Source organism: Vipera ursinii (genome assembly GCF_947247035.1).
Source record: "Vipera ursinii genome assembly, chromosome: 3".
Classification (NCBI taxonomy): Eukaryota; Metazoa; Chordata; class Lepidosauria; order Squamata; family Viperidae; genus Vipera; species Vipera ursinii.
In genome coordinates, this window is record NC_139516.1 from 52,290,383 (window position 1) to 52,315,490 (window position 25,108).

The 25,108-nt window shown below is 41.2% G+C and overlaps 2 protein-coding genes across 2 annotated transcripts in view; both read right to left on the minus strand.

Annotated features, from left to right (window-relative positions):
* Nucleotides 1-12,248: 12,248 nt before the first annotated feature.
* Nucleotides 12,249-13,277, minus strand: LOC310637635 (galanin receptor 2b-like; the record flags this gene model as incomplete). The annotated part of the gene is made up of 1 exon (XM_083358137.1): nt 12,249-13,277. The coding sequence occupies one exon, from the start codon at nt 13,275-13,277 to the stop codon at nt 12,249-12,251; it is 1,029 nt and encodes a 342-aa protein (XP_083214263.1).
* Nucleotides 13,278-20,913: 7,636 nt separating this feature from the next.
* SORT1 (sortilin 1) overlaps nt 20,914-25,108 on the minus strand; it is a 50,055-nt gene continuing 45,860 nt past the window's right edge. The window contains exon 20 of the mRNA XM_083357801.1: nt 20,914-24,640. Within this exon, the coding sequence (XP_083213927.1) occupies nt 24,626-24,640 (15 nt within the window). The 3' untranslated portion in view covers nt 20,914-24,625. The remainder of the gene's footprint in view (nt 24,641-25,108) is intronic.

Here is a 25,108-nt window from a genome sequence, read left to right on the forward strand (position 1 = left end):
CTGTTCTCCCCCTTCATCTTTAAAGTGGCATTTTGACATATTGCTTAAACAAACTCCTAGTTTCAGACACTCATTCTAGAATGAGAGTGTAATACAGTGTAGCAAAAATCTAGAAGATGGTAGTTATCTAAACCAGGGATCTCTGCAGTTGGCAACTTTAAGACTTATGGACTTCAGCTCCCAGAATTCCCCAGCCAGGCTGGCTGAGGAATTCTCAAGAATTTAGGTCCACAAGTCTTAAAATTGCCAACATTTAGACCCTTGGTCTAAGCCTAGCAGTAGAGCAGTATGCTAACTAGTAACTAAATAAGACAAATCTACCATAATACTAATGCAATATAGACTAAGAATTAAAATCACTCAGTACAGTAAAAGGTAAAGGTAAAGGTTCCCCCGCACATGCGTGCTAGTCGTTTCCGACTCTAGGGGCCGGTGCTCATCTCCGTTTCAAAGCCGAAGAGCCAGCGCTTGTCCGAGGACGTCTCCGTGGTCATATGGCCAGCATGACTAGACGCCAAAGGCGCACGGAACGCTGTTACCTTCCCACCGTAGTGGTCCCTATTTTTCTACTTGCATTTTTACGTGCTTTCGAACTTCTAGGTTGGCAGAAGCTGGGACGAGTAACAGGCGCTCACTCTGTTACGCGGCACTCGGGATTCGACCCGCCAAACTGCCGACCTTCCGATCGACAAGCTCAGCGTCCTAACCCACTGAGCCACCGTGTCCCTTCAGTACAGTACTGAAACTAAAATCATATCCTCCAAATGGCATTGGAATCAAAACAGAGGCTTACAGATTTTAAAGAAGAAGCAAAAAAGAACTTGAGCCTGGCACTCAAAAAAAAAATCAATGTTAGTGCCAGATGAGCTTATGCTTACAGAGGGAAATATTTGTTTTTTTGTCTTTGTGTTGGCTGCTGGCAACTGTTTTCTTGGCAAGATTTCAGAAGTTGCTGGCTTCCTAGGGCTGAGAGGGAGTGACTGGCTCAAGGTCACTCAGCTGACTTAGTGCCTAAGGTGGGACTAGAACTCACAGTCTCCTGGTTGCCTTAACTACTATACCAACACTGGCTTTCAAGATAAGTAGGGTTAACACAAAAAATCCCTCATTTGACCCCTCAACAAAGAGGGGTCAAATGAGCAAGACCTTCCACACATTTTTAAGGCAAAAATAGGTCCATAAACAAGAAGCATCATTACACAAACTGTCCTTTGCATTGAGTTTGGCACACATCAGCTGTCTGGGAAGCTGAAATAATTTGGCTAGATGGTTTTCCAAACTTTTGGATGATTATATTTATACTCAATGAGTTGTTCAGAACAAAATAAACAAACCTGCTACTTGTCACTATGGTGGTAAAAATGTATAAACATCCAGGTTAAGATTTCTCTGATCTTGGATCATACAAAGCATGTCTTTCCCTCATCCTTGCAAATCAGTGTTCTGATCTCAGATGAGGGAATCTGCAGTTTTCCAGACTGACTCTTTGAATGGGAATTTTCAGCTTGGAAAGCTCCCAGAGAGTCCATGTCTTGCATAGGATTTGGGAAAGGAGATCAGAATCCAAGGGATTCTACGTGTTGCCCTTAGTCTTTTAGCACATTTCCAACCTGAGACAGGGTTTCAACTGGTCATATGAGATGAACAGCCCCAAAATAGCTCCATGAGTTCAAAGGGACTCACTCAAAGTATGAATTCTAATCCACATAAACATGCAGCTTTTCAGCCTGCCAACTTCAATTATATAAACCAGCCAATATTTATCATCACATAAAAACTATTAACAACCATTGTGTTTGAGACATTTATACATACTGATGCTTGTTGCCCACAAGCTGAATGCACCAATTCAGAACCTGTAATATTGAATGAAGGTAGAGAAGGCAAAGAAATCATAATTAAGGCCCTTAAAAATAACTGGCTGTTTACTAAAACTGAATGAGGAGAATTTGAACCACACATAAAGCTGAACATATTAAATGTGGGAAAATACTTAAGAAATATTAAACATTTCTAGGGAAATGCATCAGTAGGAGACTATTAAGCAACACCTATGGCTTGTGCAGTTCCCAGCTGGCCTTGGCTGACCTCTGAAAATTAAGCAAAGTCAGACTGGATTAGTCACACTTGGATGAGAAACCATTATCGCGTCCGCAGATAATCACCCGGCCGCCCTGTTTAGGGTGACTCGCTCCCTCCTGAATCAGGAGGTGAGGGAGGATCCCTTGCAGGGTCGTGCCGAGGAGTTTAACCAACATCTGTCGGACAAAATCGCTCGGATTTGGACCGGTTTGGACTCTGACTGGGCAGAGTCTGACGATCAGGACACGGGCGGTCTTGTCGATATTACCTGGGAGGAGTTTGATTCTGTGACTCCGGAGGAAGTGGACAGGATTATGGGGAGGCTGAGCTCCACCACATATTTATTGGACCCGTGCCCTTCCTGGCTGGTTTATGCAGCCCGGGAGAGGACGCGCAGCTGGTTCCAGGCAGTTATATCAGCTTCTTTGAGTGAGGGCTGCTTCCCTGCCGTCTTGAAAGAGGCGGTGGTGAGGCCTCTCCTCAAGAAGCCTGCCTTGGACCCAGCTGTATTGAACAACTTTCGTCCAGTCTCCAACCTTCGCTTTCTTGCGAAGGTTGTTGAGAGTGTGGTGGCGCATCAGCTCCCTCTGGTCCTGGATGAAGCGGATTATCTAGACCCGTACCAATCGGGTTTCAGGCCCGGGTACAGCACGGAGACGGCATTGGTCGCGCTGGTGAATGATCTTTGGAGGGCTCGGGATAGGGGATATTCCTCTGTCCTAGTCCTATTAGACCTCTCGGCGGCTTTCGATACCATCGACCATGGTATCTTGCTGCGGCGTCTCAGGGGATTGGGAGTGGGAGGCACAGTTCTTCAGTGGTTCTCCTCCTATCTCCTGGGATGCTCGCAGTCGGTGTTGGCAGGGGGGCAGAGATCGGCCCCTAGGTCTCTCGTTTGTGGAGTTCCTCAGGGGTCGGTTCTCTCGCCTCTCCTGTTCAACATCTACATGAAACCGCTGGGTGAGATCATTCGTGGTTTTGGAGTTGGGTATCATCAACATGCTGATGATACCCAACTTTTCATTTCGACCCCAAACCACCCCAGTGATGCCCTCGCTGTGATGTCCCGTTGCCTGGAGGCGGTACGGGTCTGGATGGGGAGGAACAGACTTCAACTCAACCCCGACAAGACTGAGTGGCTTTGCATACCTTCATCCCGGGTTTATTCGGATATTCCATCTCTTTCTATGGGGGGTGAACTATTACCCCCTGTAGATAGGGCTCGCAACTTGGGAGTCCTCCTAGATTCACGGCTTACTTTGGAAGACCACATAGTGGCTGTGACTAGGGGGGCTTTCGCCCAGGTCCGCCGGGTGCGCCAGTTGCGGCCCTATCTAAGCCGGGATGATTTATTCACGGTCACTCATGCACTCGTGACCTCTCGTCTGGACTACTGCAACGCTTTCTACATGGGGCTGCCCTTGAAGACCACCCGGAGGCTCCAACTGGTACAGAATGCAGCCGCGAGAGTTGTGTTGGGAGTCTCCCGATACTCCCATGTTACACCTCTGCTCCGTGAGCTGCATTGGTTGCCAGTTGTCTTCCGGGTGAGATTCAAGGTACTAGTAATGGTATTTAAAGCCCTATATGGCAGGGGTCCGGAGTACCTCAGGGAACACCTGCTGCCAGCATCAATCTCCCTGCGCCCTGTGCGTTCCCACAGAGAGGGTCTCCTCAGGGTGCCACCGATCAGAGAATGTCGATTGGTGGCCCCCAGGGGGAGATCCTTCTCTGTGGGTGCTCCGGAACTATGGAATCTGTGGGCGCTCCGGAAACTATGGCGCCCGATCTTCGCTCCTTTCGTCGCGATCTCAATACGTTTTTGTTTGTACAAGCCGGCCTAGCCTGATGGGGGATTGGTGGGGTTTTTTATTCTTGTATTCTTAATATTGTATCTTTGGGGTTTTATAATTGTAACATATCAATTGTTTTAAAATCGGGCAATTATTTAATTTCCTTTTAATATTTGTAACTTTGTATTTTATTCTTGCCCTGTGAACCGCCCTGAGTCCTCAGGGAGAAGGGCGGTATAGAAATATTATTAAATTAAATTAAATTAAATTAAACTATCCCCCCCCTCCAAGATATTAGACAATGTTATGACGCACAGAAAAAACTGACAGAGCTTTGATCACAATCATGGCTGCCATCTTGACTTTTCTGACCACATCCTCTGAGCACCCTTGCGATGCAAGGGAGTTGAAATAAAACATTCTGGGAGAAGACAATGTGTCACCGCTTCCAACACAATTTGCAAGAGTGTACTTTTAATTAAAACACACGATGTTAATCTGCACCACAGACCTGAACCAATTTGAAATATTAAACATACTTACAAGCAGAAATCTAGCATTTAAGTGGAAACTAGTTCTTAAGAGGGAGGGATGTCAAAGAAGTAACTGATGAGCATTTTACTGGTAAAACGTGTTTGTATCAATATTTCATAAATGGCTAAATTGAGGTGGGCAGGGTACAAACAAGAGGACAACTATCCGGCAAGTTACAATTCCAAAGGAGTTTTTGAAATTATGAAAGCATTTTTTTGTGTTTGGAGGCGAGGGACAGTAAAACACATGAGAGGATTTGTTGAATTAAAAGCAGCAGGAAGTAGCAAAACCTATCCAAATATGCAAGGGGGAGGGGGAATGAAGAAAAATAAATAATAGATTCACCCAGTGAAGTTTTTCTCATACTGTCTGCCACTGTGGGCCACTAAATAAGCATTTGCAAACAGCAGGGATGCCCTGCTTAAATAAACATTCTGTCTATACTTTAAAGTATTGCAAAGTAGGAGAGCACGGTGTTTGGTGAAGATGATAGGTGCATGTGCATATGCTATTCCATCATCCCCATTTCAACATAGCTTTTTAAAACTAAATTTGACATAAATTTGATTGACCACTTGAGGTGAGGGAAGAGGCGGCCAGTGGGTGAGGGTCAGTGAATGCAGGGGGCAACAAAGAATTATAGTAGCAATTTGTTTGTCTCTCTCTGCTGCCCTCTGGTGGTCATATGTATTGGTTTACTCAAGAGAAAGAAGGGGATGCATCTGCCTTCTAATCTAGGCAGTAATTTAGCTGGGCAGAGAGATTCAGTGAGAATAGAGCCCTTTGTTCCGTATATCTAGGTGAAACAACGAGATCTGAAGACCAAAGCAGGAAGCAGCAAAAGTAACAATGACTCTGAAGGGTTTTTCTTGCACTGTATGGCCTTCAGTCAGGAGTACCCATAGAAAGAATATGGGAAAGCACTCTAGGTCATAGGATAACAAAGGCACCACCCTCACAGATCGTTTTCCAGAAAATAAAATAAAAATTCTAATTCACATCTAGCTTCTATTAGTTTCCAGAGTGCTGTGTATATTTCTAGGCTCTTCGGTCCCAAACTGGCTTAGAGGCAGCCCGAGAAAAGATGCTTCACTCCTTCCAGGAGGGAAAAACCACAACAAAAACAAAATGGAGCCTGCTCCTCTCCTTTCTTAGAAACTCACTGAGAGAGGAGAACTTTTCCATGCCTGGTGAGTGGCTGAGAGTTTGATTTTCCTGGACTTTGATGATCTCTGACTGCTACCTTGATGGATTTCTTAGATTTGATTGTCAGAGGACATTCAGTGTTTCCTTTAGCTCTTTCCTGCCTGAACTTTTGGGGAAGAAAGATTTCTCCATAAACTCCCAATGTAAATACAGCAGATGCAGGCAGGATTCACCTGATCTGACATAAGGGAGTTGAGGACAATGGCAGTGTCACAAGTCCTGCCTCTTTGGTAGGTGCCTCATGACATTGCACCCAGGTATGAAATGGGTGAGGCTTGTGGTGGGATGCCACAACAATGCTTTCACTGAGGAAAACAGTAAGCGCCTCCAGCTGTCCTTAGTTGTGCATCTCTGCAGCATCCATGCTCTTCACAGAGTATGGGTAGGGGGAGAGTGCTGAGCTGATCATGCTGGAATCTTTAGAATTGTGGCTGTGGTCTGGTAGTGTTAAATGGCAATACTGATTGCTCAAGTTTTAGCTATTAAATTAAAACCATTAGTTCTCCTCCCAACTCATTTTCGGAGAACCACAGCCTAATCTTTTTTGAAGGGAGGCAGACGAAGAAGCTTGGACATATGTCTAGGGAGTCAGCTTTCTGGTCAGAATCTTTAAGGTCGAGTTCATGGGGTCTTGAATGGAATGAAGGCACAAGACAACTCAGTCATTGTCTCTGATGCTCACTCAGATAAGAAAGAACATATCCAGCTTTACAAACAGTAAGAAAGCTATGGTAATGATGTTCATACTGCAGCTAAAGAGAGTCACGTATACATTCTTGGAATCTATTTAGAGGTTCATACAATAAAGAGGGCTCCTGCTGCCTAGGAAAAAGGGAAACACAGTTGCCAAAAGAAGTGATGGAAAGGCACAACTCTTAGCCAACTCAGAGAGCAGAGGTGGTTGTAACTCTAGTGTTATTCTACTCTTCCTATCTCATAGCAAATAAATGAGTGCCACAAGCCAGGGTTCAATACAAGGGTGATTTGCTTGTAGCTCAGTATGTTGCATGAACCAAAATAATGTTTTCTAAAGCAAGGCCTGTAGCTTAATGTGTGATGTCAACCCAGATAATTGTGGTTTATAAAACAAACTATGTTTCAGTATGTCAAGGAAGTACAACCAATGTTATCATATTTACGAGTCAGGGAGTTTGTATAGGAATAATTTTTTTATGCCCAATAGATTTGTCTCTGAGAGGGACACAGTGGCTCAGTGGGTTAGGATGCTCAGCTTGTTGATCAGATGGTCGGCAGTTTGGCGGGTTGAATCCCAAGTACCGCGTAACAGAGTGAGCACCTGTTACTCGTCCCAGCTTCTGCCAACCTAGCAGTTCGAAAGCACGTGAAAATGGAAGTAGAAAAATAGGGACCACAACGGTGGGAAGTTAACAGTGTTCCATGCGCCTTTGGCGTCTAGTCATGCCGGCCACATGACCACGGAGACGTCCTCGAACAAGCGCTGGCTATTTGGCTTTGAAATGGAGATGAGCACTGGCCCCTAGAGTCAGAGACGACTAGCATGCATGTGCAGGGGAACCTTTACCTTTACCTAGATTTGTCTTTGCATCCCACTTCTTCTGGAAGTAGGAGATAAACAATGGAGAAGGCAATCAGTCATGTTGCCATCTATTCCAGAGGTCCCCAACCTTTTGGGCACCAGGAACCGGTTCTGTGGAGAGAGGTTTTTCTGCGGACCAGAGGGAGCATGGTTTCATGTACTGCCTGCATCCCACGAATGGGGCTTTCCAGTTTCTGGCATGCTGCAGCCTGGTGCCGATCCACTGACCTGGGGTTATGGACCCCTGATCTATTCTACTAATCAATTTTGTTAAAAAAAACCTGCGATGTCTAACTTTTGTACCAGTCTGGTACTATTCAGATGTATTATTCATTTATCAGAAACTTCCATCTTGCTGGAAAAAAATGGTTTATATTTTCATTTGATTTTTCCCCCAATTCTTTCACTATTTAGGTAACCACTGAAAGCTCATCGCCATCAGAACTCCTTGCGGTGTTAATACTTTTAAGCATTGGCAATTTGTTTTCAGAGAACAATAATTTAACATTAAGATTAAAAGTGCTGCTTTGTGCTCAGAACTCTGGCTTGCCTTCCTATTTCATTAAGAAACTTTCCTAAAATGCAGCAGCGACATCTAGGGGCCAGATCAATGAACAATTTTCTTTTCTAATGCTGATAGCTTGGGTAGAATTAGCCTAAGATTGAATCATAGAATCATAGTTTTGGAAGGGACATTGGAGGACTTCTAGTCCAACCCCCTCCTCAAGGAAAGGAGTCTTATACCATCCCAGTCAAATAGTTGTCCAGTCTATTTTTGAGAACCTCCAGTGACGGAGCACCCACAACCCCAGGAAACACGTAGGAGTCTGTGGAAAGCTGGAGGTGGCAGAGAGGTAAATCACTGTATCTGTGGGATAAAAACTATGAACACAAACAGGATGCCACACAAGGTTCAGCTGGATCTTTATTTCTAAACGGCCTGCCAGCCTCCTCCTAAATTACTCCTCCTAAATTATGATTAGGGGGCTGGAGGCTAAAACATATAGGGAACGGTTGCTGGAATTCGGTATGTGTAGTTTAATGAAGAGAAGGGTGAGGGGTGACATGATAGCAGTGTTCCAATATCTCAGGGGCCACCACAAAGAAGAGGGAGCCAAGCTATTCTTCAAAGCACCTGAAAGCAGGACAAGAAGCAACGGATGGAAACTAGTCAAGGAGAGAAGCAACCTAGAACTAAGGAGAAACTTCCTGACAGTTAGAACAATTAACCAGTGGAACAACCTGCCTCCAGAGGTGGTGAATGCTCCAACACTGGAGGTTTTTAAGAAGAGACTGGACAGCCATTTGCCTGAAATGGTATAGGGTTTCCTGCCTGAGCAGGGGGTTGGACTAGATGACCTCCAAGGTCCTTTCCAACTTTTTATTATTATTATTATTATTATTATTATTATTATTATTATTATTATTATTATTATTATTATTATTATTATTATTGTAACTGGATTAATTTAGAAATAGCAAAGATCAACAGATCTTCAAGACAGCTTGGTGTATTGGTTAAAGTATCAGGCTACAAACAAGGATAGCGTGAGTTCTAGTCCTGCCTTGGGTGCAAAGCCAGTTGGGTGACCTTGGGTCAGTCTCTATCTTTCAGCCCTAGGAAGGAGGCCATGGAAAACCATTTCTGAACTCAGGCTCAGATGCTGTGGATGTTCTTTTGCATTGCCTGGAGGCTTCTCTGCATCTGGGAATTTATTGGTCTTGGTTGGGATTGCACTACCCAGACAGACCCAGGGCACAATCTGGGGGTTCTCCTGAACTCCCAACTCTTGCTTGAAGAGCAGGTGGCAGATAATTAGGAGGGCCTTTGCTCAACTTTGTAGTGCATACCCCAGTTTCAGCTCTTCCTGGATAGGGAGACTCTCTACTTGGTCATGCATGCCCTGGTCATTTCCCAGTCATTGGACTTTTATGATGTGCTCTACATGAGGCTACTCTTGAAAAGTATCCAGAAGCTTCAGCCTGTACAGAATGTGGTCACATGAGCAATTTTTGACACCCCGAGGACAGTTCAGGTAACCTCGGCTGTGCAAGCTGCATTGGTGCCAATTTACTTCTGGATCCAGGTCAAAGTTTTGGTTGTGATCTTTAAAGCCCTGCCTGACATGGGGCCAGATTATCTGCAGGATTGGCTTTGCCCCATTACCTCAGCCCGTTCTATCCAGTCAGGCAGGGAAGGTATGTTGGGTGTCCTCCTAGATTCACAGCTCTCCTTGGAAGATCATATAGGAGCTGTGACTAGGGGGGCCTTCGCCCAGGTTCGCCTGGTGCGCCAGTTGCGGCCCTATCTAGACCGGGATGCCTTGCACACAGTCACTCATGCACTTGTGACCTCCCGTTTGGACTACTGCTCTCTACATGGGGCTGCCCTTGAGGACTACTCGGAGGCTCCAGCTGGTGCAGAATGCAGCCGCGCGAGTGGTGGTGGGGGCTTCCCGATACTCCCATGTAACACCTCTACTCTGTGAGCTGCATTGGCTTCCGGTTGCCCTCCGGGTAAGATTCAAGGTGTTGGTTATGACCTATAAAGCCCTAAATGGCATGGGTCTGGGTTACTTACGGGAACACCTGCCACCGGCATCAACTTCCCTTTGTCCAGTGCGCTCCCACAGAGAGGGCCTCCTTAGGGTGCCGTCGGTCAAAGAGTGTCGACTGGCGGCCCCCAGGGGGAGGGTGTTCTCTGTGGGCGCGCCAGACCTTTGGAACCGTCTACCGGTTGAGCTCCGGATGGCTCCCGACCTTCGCTCCTTCCGACGTGACCTAAAAACACATTTATTTGAACAAGCCGGCCTGGTCTGATGGGTTTAGGGGTATTTTAATGCTTTGTATTAATTTATTGAATAGGGCTGTAGTATTTAATATTTTTAATTTTTGTACATTGTATTTTATTGTATTGCCCTGTACACCGCCCTGAGTCCTTCGGGAGAAGGGCAGTATATAAATAAAATAAAATAAATAAATAAATAAATGTTGCAGACCATGCCAGTTAAAGAATTTTGACTGTGTGGGGTGCATGACAGACTTCACAGGGGGGGGCAGGGAGGGAGGGTGTGTGTGTGGGGGGAGGTGAAGCATAGATCAGGAAGGCCGTGTGAACGTGCACAGAGTGTGTGAGAGGTTCCTTCCTTGCTGTTGTACCTTCCCTTCCAGAGGTGAGGCAGCCTCCACTCTCATGGACTTTTGGAAATGTCTAGAAATCTGGCTCTTCTTCAGGGGGGAAATTAGCTGGGAGTGTAAACTCCATCATAATTACCCACACTATCTGCCAGCTTCCCATAAGAGCCAGCAGGGAAGTTGCTCTGTTGAATCTTCCTTTTACCCACACAACCTCCCCCAGCCCCTCTGCACTCACACTCTGCTGGTCACTCCCCTATCCCACGCACCTTTCCTGACCTGCTCCGTACCCCCATAGGCCCACCCTGACCCACATGGCACCTCTTGTGCCTCCACACACTCCTGTCTCACTCTTAGGCATCCTCCCTGACCCACTTGGCATCTCTCACACACTCTGCGCACATCCACGCACCCTCTCTGGTCTATGCTTCACCCTACACACACACACACACACATACACACACACATCCTCCCTGCCCCCCGTGAAGCCTCTCATGTCCCCCCAACACACCCTACCCGATCTTCACTTTAACCCCACAATGATAAGTTACTACAATTATTTATAGTTGTTGTAATAAAGAGGGGAGTCACTTCTTTATATTGTATATTTATTTTCTTTTTCTTGACTACCCTATATTCTATTTTTTAAAAAGTTCTTTTTTTTCTTTTCTGCATCCTCTATTTTTTCCTTTTTTTCTCTCTTTTTAATTTCTAACAGTTTTTACTGCCGTACTGCAAATTTCAATAACATTACTGTTTCAAAAAAAAAAATCCAGATGGGTCATCCCAGCCTTCTCCAGATTAGAACCCCTTCTGTCTTGTTCCCTGTATGAGCTATTGCCATTTTCCACTCTCCTTGAATTAGGCATAGGCCTACTGCTTCTTTGTCACCAAGATAGATGGAAGAAGTCATATAATCCTATGAAGGATACGTACATTTTTAAAGCATCACAGCTCACGTTAAGAAGCTTTAGGTAGAGGTGGTAGCTATATTTCTCAGGAGTGAATAAGCTCTTTTTTCTCAGATTTTCATTCCATTACTGGCTATAGCCAGAATCAAAGTGGACAGATTTAGAGGGGGCTTTTCTATGAACAGAGCGTGTGTCAGTGTGAGGCAGTAACAACAAAAGACAAGTACACCTAGGCAATCTTTTTCATCAGGAGCTGGGCAATTTGAATAATGTGAAGTAGAGAAGTGGATGGAAGGGGGAATAGTCTTAGGGGTAACCTGAATAACTGTAGGTTTGAAAAGATGCTGGTTCCCCATCTTCACAATAGAGGCTGAAATTATGACTCTTAAGGGATGACTGCAGAGAATCTTTCTTCCTGAGATCTCATTAGCCTATTTGGCAAGGCACTGGATTTCTTAACTCAAATATTAACGGTTATTCCAGGGACTCTTAATTCCCAGTGCAGAAGCTTCCATGCAATTAACATTGCGTCGAGAGACCTCCTTCTGTTGTTGCAACTAGAACCATTTGAAGTGAACAAACATGTAATATTCCTTGGGAATGAATCAGTGTCCAATTAAAGGTACACAAACAACTCAGAAATAAACAAAGCAAACGCAGCAATCTGTACTTCAGACAGGAAGAAAACTATCTGGAGACATTCAAACTGAGCAGCTCTCTCCAGATGCAGTAAAATATGTCATTGGTTGAACGACATGGCTCAAAAAGAAGCCCTATTTAGGAACAATAATGAAATTAAAAAGCAACTGTTCCTTCAGACATTTTAGGGAGTAAAGCAACTAGAACTGCAATAAACAAAAAATATCCCAGAACTATCATCTTTTCAGATGAAGTAACCAAGTAAATATTTTAAAATTGGTGCAAATTACAGTGGCTCTTGTGAACGCTTCATAGGAAACTTTCAGCTTGGCAATAACTTTGTAGTCCCATGTCTTTGGTAATCACAGCCTATATAACATACAGTAAGCCTTATGATGAGCTATCCAAAGTATCTATCCTACCCAGGTGGATGGTGCTTAGCCGATTCTGTCTCTTCCTTACCCTCTGAAAGAGATTCTTTAGTCTAGCTCGAAATTGGAAGGAGAGACAAAAACAGATAAATGGATTAATGCAGCGATTTGCAAAGGCCAGGAAGAATGTCAGGTGATACACTATATACTTATAAGCTGTGTTTAATAACTCTTCATACCTGATGAAGAAAATCACTAGCCAATATGGAAGCCACATGATCACAAGTACCGCCAAGTTGACCAAAATCATCACTGTAGCTCGCCAATTAATATGCAAGATAGCAGCTGTATGAATGGATATTACTGTCCTCATCCTTAGGGTGAAGATGATCCTTGAGTAGCAGATCATCATCAACAACATGGGAGGCAAGAATCCCATCCCTCCCAGGAGTCTTAAATAAAGGGTCATGTCTTTGTTTTCCATTTGGTTCACGCAAAATATTTCCCCTTCCCCTTCTACAAAATTCTCCAGGGGGATCATTTTATAATGAATCCAAACAGGAATAGTGAATAAAAGACAAACAATACAAATTAACACACAAACACTAACTATTTGCTTTAGGGAAACGGATATCACTCGCATTGGATGGATTATAGCAGTATAGCGGAGGAGAGAAATAGCCAACATGGTATAGAAGTCGGCAAAGGAGATCCATAAGGACAAGCTGTGATTAGTGACACATAACAGGTGATTCAAACACCACTTCTTGAGAATGGAATTGCCAAATATCACCAGGAGGCTGTAGAGGAAGAAGAAGAGATCAAGAGCTACTATGTTGATGTAGAGAAGATCAGTCAAGCGTGAGACGTGGCTGCCACTTTTTCTTTGGAGACCTCTGATGAGGACGGAGAGCAGCAAGATGTTTCCTGGAATGCCCACAAGGAAGAAGACAGTATAAAAAACAATAAACACTGTCTTGCTGTAGGACAGGAAATGTCCACTCAAGCTAGAGCCGGTGTAGTTCCTTGAACTGGAATTTGAAGCCATAGTTGCAGGAGGTCTGATCTGCTACACGGTTTAGCAATAATTTAGCTTTCCTTCTTCTGAAAACAAAAAAAATGTGACAATGAATTGAACCCAAAACAACAGAACGTGGGATAATTTCAGTAGTGAAAGTGTCCTTCAAAGTACTGAATTTTCCAAGAGTTCTTTTACCTGTTTCATTTCTGTCTCTTGCTCTGCTCTACAATATTTCTTCAGTTATTTTAATTATGATATATAGGTTATTTTTCACTTTAAGATCTGTTGTATATTCCAATTTGGCTTGCATGCACTCACTGAACATTTTGTGTTTATGGGTCAATGAAAACTGAATAAAGAACTTGAAGAGGGTGATTTGAAGTCATGGGGCTTTACACAGAGCCATTCCAACGCCGATTTCTAGAACAAAGTGGTAAATGCAACATGGGAAAATGACTGTCACTTCAATTCCTCCAATCAAACTATTAGGGTGGGTCTCATAATTTCACCCACCTGTTTGGCTCCAATAAAAATAAGCTTTTACAGGTGCTCACGCAAGAAGACAAAGTTGGGAATGTGCTCTGGAGCCTAGAAATCGGGTGCTCGGTTAATGGATTTCATCAAACCAAACATCAAACATCCACAGGAGCCTATGTGTAATTATATCCCTAAAGAATTAGATTTTAGTCAAACATAAGTATTAATGGAACCTAAATTTTATTCTTGCATCATTCTTAAGTTATATCTTCTGTCATTTTTATATCTGCCATCATGGAACAAGAAGTAAATTTCCCCATACTGTATTCAGAGCCTTAGGTCCAGCAAATGTATGTGGAGTATAAAATGTCAGTATTTAATTGTAACACACAATAGACCATCATGTGTGGCATCCATACTTTTTCTATCACAAAATGCATTGTTTGTAATATGAGGTAGTCCAAATGGGACAACATGACATCTATTCTAAACTTATTTCTACAACTTCCACCACCTTTTAGTTCTAATGCATCACATTTTTAGCAAAAACCATGTCTACCAATTCCATGAGTATTAACCTGAAAATGAGTAACTCGGTTTGTTTCCTGGCCTTTTGAAGCAATAGCTCTTACCTCACTGCTGGTGCCTGTACTAGGTACCTCCAGAAGAAAGCCAAGTGATTTGCAAGTTATGCTGCATTGTTCAGGAGCAATTTCTTCATGAGTTGCCTTCACTTTTCAGTACCTCTATTTATATTATTTTCAAACCACAAAAGGTGCACACCCACATACCTACCACCAGATGGGAATGCTGACTTGTTGTGCTGACAGTTATTACCAAGGAAAGCTTGCCTGTCAGCACCACCCATCATTTGCACCAGCAGGCAGCTGGTTTATAGGTTCATCCATGCATTTCACCTTCTGGAAATTGGAATGGGTTTTCCAACTGGAATGTAATGAGTCATTTTTCAATGGTGGTCATCCTTGATGGTTCAAAAATAGAGTTGTGTTAAGTTTACTATTGGCATCACCACCTCCAACAATAGTGTGGGTCCTACTTCAAAGGATCTTGCTTGACAAAGACTCCAAAAACAAATTGGTGCCATTAAATGACATCCAGGAAAGGGATGAGGTACTTAGCTGACCTCTGTGTAAGTCATCTCTTAGTCTGTATTCTCTCTCATATTTGTTATTTCATCACCCAAAGGTTAATATAAAAGTTTAACAATTGTGTATTCTATTACACAATTGCAGGCAATTTCCATGGGACTGTAGATTTTAGCTTGTAAAATCACACATCTCATCAATACAGTAAAAGTCCTACGTAGGCGACAAGAATCATACGACGGGTTTGTATCTGACATTTAGTAATCTGATGTTTTCTTTTTTTTTAAATTGAAAAGTTTTACAGTACATTTTTAAATTCAAAACCCCTCCCCTCCCCCTCCCCTCTCCCCAAACCTCCCCAACTCTCCCCTCCCCTCCCCCCCCCGACTTCCCAGAGCTAAATACAGGGTATAAAAATACAAACAAACATAATCTAAAATATGCAAACAACAATAAAATATTAAATTCTATCGCACTTTAACTCTTAATAAAATAACTACAAGCTAGTTATACATCATATAAATCCACTACTTATTCAAATGCTAAGTGAAACTTTTTAGTCCCATATTTATTCTGGATGTAATCAATCCATCTCCTCCACGCCACACTATATCTCTGTTGCGATTGGTCTTTCAAATACACTGAAATCTTTGCCATTTCCACCAAATTGGAAACTTTTAAAGTCCATTCTTCTATAGTCGGCAGTTCTTCCTTCTTCCAATATTGCGCTGCTAAAAGTCTCGCTGCCGTAGTAATCTGATGTTTTCAACTGTTACTAGATATAATTCCAATTAGGATATCACTTTGGGATTTGCTTCTTTATTTTGCATGTATCAAAAATTGCCTTAGCATATAAATAAATAATAATCTTCACTGAAATCCACACCAAGCTCTGTACATTTTTCCTTTTGTCTAATTCTGATTTTTAAAATGAAATCAGGAAAATGCATTTCTTCTCTAAAAACTAGAGGGAGATGTTTGGAAACCTCAAAAATATTACATCCTTGAACATTCCACGCCTTGTCATATTGTTTAATTATGATTAGAAATAAGAAGCTATTCTTGCTATTTATCTTGCTTTCCTTTTAATTCCAGGCACGTTACTTATAACAACACAGATATATAAGGTACCTTAACATCTAATCTTCATGGTTCACTCCATTTTCCTCCATATCTTTTTTAACAATTCATGTTATCAATAGCGTATACGACACTGAATCTCCAGTTTTCTCTCATATCTTCTTTACTGCTTTGTATTTTCCTTGTGCAGACTGCATGTTCTGGGCAAATCTAAACATGTTAAGCAGATCCTTCCTGATCCAGCTTGCCTTCCTGCTTGAATCCCATTGTGTATGAGAGAGATAAGATTCATGCACCAGTTTTAGGGAAAAGATGGAATAATGTCTTTCACAAGTGCATTGCTGAATAAAAGGGTTACAGGGAAGGACAAAGGAAGCAGCATTCAGGAGCAACACAACTTAAGCGCTACAATTAAAACTCTCAGGTGGAAAATAACTGCAGAAAGGGGATGAAGAACAGTTGTATCCTGATGGACTATAAGCACTGAGCAGCTAATGAGGGTATGAAATTTAAGGATTTTTCCCAGGGCTTTAAAGCTGTTCAGAAAAAAAACATGAAACAAAGCCCTCTCAGTAGCCCTCTGATTGGGTAAGGGCTTTTTTTCTCATAGAACGCTCAGAACGAAGTTCCGGCACCTTTTTTGGATGGAACCTTGTAGGGTAGGCAAGGCGGGTTGTATGACATGTGTGAGTTCCGGCACCTTTTTCTTTTACAAAAAAAGCACTGGGTAAGAGGCTGAGCTTTGAGCATTAATATTGATTTTTAAGTAGTATATCAATAGGGCAGCACTACTACTGTAGGTTTTCTTTTAAGAAAGGCAAAATGACTTAAGCCACCAATATAATTGTGTACTATACAACTTAGCATCCTGTAAACAATAAGAGGAATATTTGTGCTGACTAGGAAACAGTCAAAGATGCTGCTCTTTTGAGGGGGAAGAATAATGTTCCTAAATTCAGAAGATCCATCTCCTCCATTTCTGTTTGTAATGACTCCATGCTTCAGATCTTTCCACAAATATTTTACAGTTGTCATTTTATGCTAATGAGAAGTACTGATGTGGACTTGATTTTTTGAGTTTTGATAGTTTAACAAGAAAAAAGTCATCATGGAAATATATCCTCAAGACTTCATCAGTAGGTCCCAAAAACTCACTATAGCACTTCCCGAAGGCTGTAATTTTGTTGAGAGAAGCAGGAATAATTTCAGCACTTATTGGTGAGGATAAAAGACAACACATTTGAAGCAGAGCTGAATTAATGCGCTGGAACTGCTTGAATTTATTTTGACTGAAATGGCAAGTACTGTAAAGCTTTTCAGAGGAGGGGGGAAATGATAATTGCTGTTCTATTATTCTACTTTGATCAGATCCAAGACAGACAACTTATGTCAAGGATAGATAAAATACTAACGGCTGTAGTTTGTTCCAAAATTCGAGTGTCATTTGTTCAGTTCTGTTAGTCACTTGGATCAACACAGTCCTGAATCATCATATAGTGATTTTGTAACCTAAAAAATTGAACATATTTTGTCTCCAGTGACAAAAAATTCGGAAAATTTGTGTTGCCAAGGTCAGTCACATGGGAGACTGGGAAGCCAAAAAATTTTTCAACCGAAATGCTAAAATGGATGCCAGGACCAGATTTGTCATTAAATTTCATGCTAAAAATGGTATTGGTAACCTTTTTTAAAAATTGACTATATTTAGTCTCCAGCAACGAAAATTCAGAAAATTCATGTTGCCAATGCAAAGACATGGGAGGTCAGGAAGTTAAAATTTTCTTCAACAGAAAAGCTAAAACAGATGTCAAGTTTCAGGGTTGAATTTCATGTTTAAAAATGTTGTTGCTTGCTTTTAAAAAAATCAACCATATTTTGTTTCCAGCAATGAATATTCAGAAAATTTGTGTTGCCAATGTAAGGGATGTGGGAGACCTGAAGGCCAAAAAATTTTCAACCAAAATGCTAAAACGTATGCTGGGACAACATTTGACATTAAATATCATGCTTAAAAATAGCCTTTTAAAAAAAACACGACTGTATTTGGTTCCCCAGCAATGAAAATTCAGAAAATTCATGTTGCCAATGTCAGGGACGTGAGAGGCCTGGAGGCCAAATTTTTTTTCAACCGAAATGGTAAAATGGATCCCGAGTCATGTTTCAGTGCTGAATTTCATGCTTAAAAATGTATTGGTTGCTTTTTCTAAAAATTGACCATTTTCATTTCCAGTGATGAAAATTCAGGAAATTCGTGTTGCCATGTCCAGAATGCCAGAGGCTTGGTGACCAACTTTTTTTCAACTCAAATGCTAAAACAGATGCTGGGAGAAGATTTGCGGCTAAATTTCATGCTTAAAATGGTGTTGGTTGCTTTTTAAAAAAATAGACCATATTTCATCTCCAGCAACGAAAGTTCAAAAAATTCATTTTGCCAAGGTCAGTGAGCAAAAACAATTTCAACCGAAATGCTAAAACTGATGCCAGGAGACCAAATTTCATCTCCAGCAATGAAAATTCAGAAAATTAGTATTGCCAAAGTAAGGGACATGGGAGGCCTGCAGTCCAAAATTTTTTTAAACCAAAGTGCTAAAACGCATTCCATGTAATACTTCGGGGTTGAATTTCATGCTTAAATATTTTGTTGCTTTTTTAAAAAAAATGACATATAGTGTCCAGCAACAAAAATTCAGAAAACTTGTGTTGCCAAAGGCAGGGACACGGAAAGCCTGGAGGCCAAAAATCCTCTGTACCAAAATGCTAAAATGGAGGCTGGGACTAGATTTGCTGTTAAATTTCATGCTTAAAAATGGTGTCGGTAGCCTTTTGTATAAAAATTGACCATATTTGGTCCCCAGAGAGAAAAATTCAGAAAATTTGTGATACTGGTGTCAGAGATACAGGAGGCTGGGAGGCCAAATACCTTTTCAACCGAAATGCTAAAACAGATGCTGGGACCAGATTCCTTATTAAATTGCATGCTTAAAAATTTGAGATGGTTTGAATCATTTTTATTGCATTCATATAGCTACCCACCTCTCATACATAGTTCTAGATGACTTACTACAAGAATAATCAATAAAAACAACATAGTAATATGAAATTATTAGGAAGGCTGACTATTCTTGATAGAATGCTTTCAAGGCTCCCTAAAACGTCTAGAAGTGCTTTTATCTTGAATAGCCATGAATTTTAAAGGATTAGGGAAGCCACAAAGGTACATTGCTGGGCCACTACCTTTATCGCCCATGGGGTGGGCATTTCTTTTCTTAAAAGATTGCAGAGGGACATTTGAATGGGCAGCAGAAGTGGACCTGTACATATCTGGATGCAAGCCACAGTACTTTGACACTATTTAGATCTGGATGAAAACCAATAATCAATGCAGTGATTGCAACATTGTTAAATCTGTTACCCATAAGTAATTCAACCACCATGTGTATTTTGGACCAGTTGAAGCTTCCAAGACATCTTCAAAGCAACCGTATTTAGAGGATATTACAGCAGTGTGTACATGAATAGGAATCACTGTTGTTCAGACATCCTGGACCAATGTGGCCCATAATTGGCACAACTTTTGTGATCTCCACTTGTTGCTCTAGCAGAACCCATGAATCCAAGAGAACTCCCAGATCACATACCTGCTCCATAAGGGGGCAACCTTCTCAAGAGCTAAGATCAGGAGTGAAATAGAGCCAGATCCATCACCAAGTAACAGTAATTCCATTTTGCAAGGTTTTAATCTGAATGTATTTGAACTACAAAGGCTCTTACAAACTCTGGGCCTTTTGTGGTATACCCAATTCAGTCTGGAGTGGCAAAATAAAGAATAAATCTAGATATGAAATGTATCTGAAGTAAAAGTCCTATCAGACATGTGAGGAAGATGGGCAAACAAGGATGTGAAAGGGAAACTCTGATAAAACTGCAGTTGTTTATTGGGAAGGAGACAAGACAAAATTTCAGTCCAAAGATACTGGATGGGAGCATTATGCATTAAAATATTCAAAGAAAATTGTTACCATTCCATCCAAAACGTCAGATTTTAATGCTTGCTTACTCCACTTATAGCCGGTTAATCAGTGTGGTAAGAATGGTTCCATCGCTTCCCTAAGCTACATATAGCTATATAGCTAGACACACATTCTGAAACCAGGTGTTTTTTTTTAAGCCTAAAAATATCACTGTCTTCTCTCATCTCTCTCTGTTTAAGAGTGTGAAACCAGGTTGCTTGCTCTTAAAATATGATTCTGCATTTAATCAATTCAGGAATAATTTTATGCCTGTTAAGATCTGAACAGCGTGAAACATGAGTTTTGCTCAACCTCAACTTTCCACTCTCAGAATGGAAGCATACTGGGTGTGTGTGTGCGTGTGTGTCTTTTATTATTGGTGACCACATTTTCATTGAAATTATTGTAACTCTTGTACTGGCCTCAGTTCCATCGAAATTAACTTAATTTTTGCATTTGTTGAATTGTCCTGGGGCGAGTTATCCCACAACGAGTTGTCCCTTTCCAGGCTGGGGAACTGAAGTCCATACATCTTAACATTGCTGTGATTGAAAAATACTGCATTAAAGAATTGGAAATTTCTTGACGGATGACAGAGCATCATGACAGATGCCCCAATGCTCTCCCGTTCGTTCTTATTCATGACCTGTTTAGTGTGAAGCATAGTTTTTCAAAATAAATAAAAAATCTTGAGCCTTGAGCTTCTTTTATGAAACAAAAGAGATCTAACCTTTCTAATAGAGGTCTTGCAGACTATTCACAGGGGCAATCAAAGAATCAGTCAAGTTACTGTACAGAAGAGCACACTGGTTGAGAGAGTAAGAAGCAGTCAATTAAAGGCAAACCAGGGACAGAAACTAGATCTCTTTCATTTATACAAAAACCAGAATATTGCGCAGGAAGTCTGAAAACATGAGCTAAGTAATGCTTAGTTGTAAACATAATCCTATAAGACCCTTGATACTCAGAGTAAAGGTAGACAACATAAAATCCAAATAAAAGCCTATTTATTAATTCTAACCCAAATATTGCAAATATACAGAAAAATACCAGTACAAATTTATAATATAGCCAGGCATATTTACAAAACTCTATACATGGCTCCTTTTTGTTATCTTTTTCATGTTGCCTCAGACTGTACATCTTAGGAAATTCTGTATAGAGGAGTGCTATTAACAATGGCTTTTGGCTACATAGCATTCTGTAGCCATCCCACAGATGGTATGGAACAAGAATGGTCTGCCTTGCAGGCACATTAGGAAGACAATTATGCTTCAAAGCGCATGCAATGGCAACACTGCCATGGTTGCTATGTTGCTTGGGCAACACTTACAAAACAGTGAGAAATATCTCACATTATCTACATATTCAACACTATGGGAGGAAGACTACCACTGCCCAGCGTAGATGTGTAGCAGTAGTAAGCCCCTGATTTACTGGGCAGATTTCAGTTTATTGGAATGTTGTCACTGTGTCAGTCAATGTACTCTATCTTGAGAAGAAACGGCCAGTAGAAATGAGGCAAAGGAAGAGGTTCCTAGCCTGAGAGATAAATATCCAGTAACAAGATTTCTAAGCCTGTCAGAGATGCCTTAATACACAGAGAAATTTGACATTTACTAGAAAAAGGAAGTAATCACTTATTACATACACATTGTGCTGGAGAAGATCTGACAGGTTTTCTCCTATATTTCTAGTACCAGATTTCAGTCATCAGATCCAGTTTAGTGGAGCAATCTGATTCTACACACGGGGTTTCTGCACAAGTATGTTTAAATAGTTTTAGAGTAAAATAAAGGACTAAGTTTTACTTCAAGAACTGGTAACCATGAGCTGCAAGAGATATCATTGCACTGTACATGTTAGTAATATATCAGGTATGCTTGTGTACTATCCAATACTATAAGCAAAAGATAACTTGTGGGAGTTTTATGTGGAACAGGTCTTCCAGGAACAGACATTTCTTCCTGCCCTTTCTCTTGTCTTATAAGTATTCCTGTTGGTGCATTTATTTTTTTCATTAGGGATCAACAATCTGGAAATATTACTACTCTGGGCATCATTATATTATACAATGATACAAAGGGAAAAAAGGATTAGAAACCACAGTAAGGGTACAAGAATTGGGAGAGATGGTGGACAAATTCAAGACAACCACTTGCTTTCAGGCTTCTCACTCTCATTTTATTGCTATCAAAGGAGAGTTGGAAAGCACTACAACTATAGTAGCCTGCTCTATCTTGAAGTACCAGCTAGCTTTTGAACAGCTAACAAATCCTAAGTGGTCTGATGCAAGTCACTAGTGATAAGTTAACTGCATCTCAAACAGATCAAGCTTAGTCTTAGGGTCTGCGTGAAGATGAAATGAAATGGAAATGAATGGTGAGACAAATATTAAACAATTAATCACCAAAGAATGCCGAAGATGGGTCATTTGCAAAAAGGAATGTGTATGCTAGATCAGGATGAGATCGTGTAATGTGTAACATTGGTGATATTTGTAATTACCCAATTTAGCGCAATATAAGCTCGATTTTCTCCATTTTTAGTCAGTCCAGTCTTTGCATACTCTCCCACCCAACAACTATGATTTCCAATGCGGTGATAGCAGCATCTCAAGCATCGTAAGTATATCTCAAATACCAGATTGGTAGTATGGCAGTAGAGAAGAGAAGTCTCATGCACAGACCTTGAATGGATATTTTTTGCTGGTATGATCCTTTTACAGGTAAGACTGAAGGAAGGAAATAGATGGGTGAACATCATCATGCAAAACAACCTGAGATCCAGATGTAGAAATGACCTTAAAAAAAAGGCTCTTTTCCATTTTTTAAAAATAGTTCTACTTGCCAAGCCCAATTCTCAAATGAGGAAAAGTCAGTCACAATTCATTATTTTGAAAGAAACCGAAATTATTATCTGAAACAAGAGTATTTTCTTGTGGGTATAATCCTTTAATGAAAGGACAAATAAAAACCATCAAAAACTAAGGTTAATGTTTATGAACATTCCTTTGGAGTGCAAATAAAAGGATTCCGTTTGTTTTATAAATGAGGTGGGCAATATTGCTGAGTGTTTGGCAGCTTACTTATCACTCTGGATGCAACAGTTGAACCTGGAAACGGTTTTCTAATATTTTGAAGCAAGCACATGATATCTGTAATGGAATCCCTAAAATAGTCTTAAAATATTTTTAAAACGAAGAATCCTCCCCCAGCGTTTTCCCCAAATTTAAGAGGGGAAAACCTCAAATTTCAATTTCAGTAACCATGTACTACTGTCTGTACACTGCAGCTCTTCTCTCCACCACCAGTGGAAAAAACCTCACCATTGTTAGAGTTGGATTTACCCAATTGCCTTTCAACCATTGACTGAAACATGTCAACAATTGCTGAATGTATTGGAATATATTCCTCTCCTTCCATCCCAACATGCACCCCAAATATATTTTGGAGGATTAAAGAACCTCCCGGAGTCAAGATGGAAACTGCAGGAGGGAAGCAATGGAGTCACCCCATTGGGAAAGCAGAATACCCACATAAAATTCAAAGTTGCCTATTGGCCTGGAGTGCTTTTAATTGGTCAAGTGTTTTTTTTTTTTAGCAGAATCAGTTTCTATCTAGACTTCAAGACAGTTTGAATTAAATATTGTGAAGATTCCATTTCTATTACTTTCGGAAAACCAAACATATGATTTCAAAAGGGTATTACAACAGTTTAACTATACTGACATAAAGGGGCTCAGAAAGCCACAATAGTAAAATGGTGCCAAAGTGGCAAGCACCAATCTATTGCTTTCAAGAAGTGAAAAGGAAAATATTGAAAACTTCATAGTGCTGCCGCAAGTAACAAGCTTTCTTCAAGAAGCTGATATAATGTACTTAATTTGGTACCTAAGCAATGTACCTAATTTGGTACCTAAACAATTTAAATAACTCTTACTTCTAACAGATCTGTACTTCTTATTTTTTAAGATTTTTTTTTTAAAAAAACATCTCTTTCCCATCCAGAGCTTGTTTTTGATTGTGTAACAGGACACATGCTAATTTCACAGTTCAGTTCCTTGGAATCGTAGGATGTTGGGCTGCAGACGTATTTCAAGCCTTGGAGACATCCTTATGTTACACAGTACACATCTACCCATTTGATTACATTTTAGATAAAACAAAAATAGAATGCATTTTGGCACACAGCCCATTGTGATGCTGGTTAATACCCACAATCTCTGCCCAGCATCTCATTGCTCTGTTTGCTAGGAGTGTTGTTGTGCTAAAGAGATTCAATGCAATTTTATCACAGTGTTGGAGTGCAGTATGTTTCCCATTTGGGGATTTGGGAGTTTCTTCAAGCAGCATAGTACATTGTACCTAGTAATGCTAATATTTAGTGAAATCCTTATTTCACAGTCCTATTAGTTCTCCTTTTAGAGCTGGAGAAATCTGATTAAAATAAAATTATATTTAAATTAAACAGCTTTCCTTCTTCATTTATCAGAGTTAGAGAACCTTGCCCTCCCCTTAAAAATCTAATGCAGTTCTTGCAGCTCTGTTGGTTTTAGACATTTGATAGAAGCAAAAGGAATATAGACTTTCTCAGATACGGGAAAGGCATCCATATCAAAAGTAAGATGGACTGTTGGCATTCGTGCCCTTCTATAGCAGCAGCCAAACTTATGAAGTGTGCAATCCGAGTGAGACCATCACTACTCCAACAAATCCTGAGCAGAAAAAAGAAAGAAAAAAAAATATTATAAACTAGGTAAAGGTAAAGGTTCCCCTGCACATGCGTGCTAGTCATTTCCAACTCTAGGGGCCAGTGCTCATCTCCGTTTCAAAGCCGAAGAGCCAGCGCTTGTCCGAGGACGTCTCCGTGGTCATGTGGCCGGCGTGACTAGATGCCAAAGGCGCACGGAACGCTGTTACCTTCCCACCGGAGTGGTCCCTATTTTTCTACTTCCATTTTTACGTGCTTTCGAACTGCTAGGTTGGCAGAAGCTGGGACGAGTAACAGGCGCTCACTCTGTTACGCGGCACTTGGGATTTGACCTGCCAAACTGCCGACCATCTGATCGACAAGCTCAGCGTCCTAACCCACTGAGCCACCGCGTCCCTTTTTATTATAAACTAGTATTTTGAATTAAGAATTCTTCTCAAGCTGGCTGTGGTAAATGTAAAGCTAGCCAGTC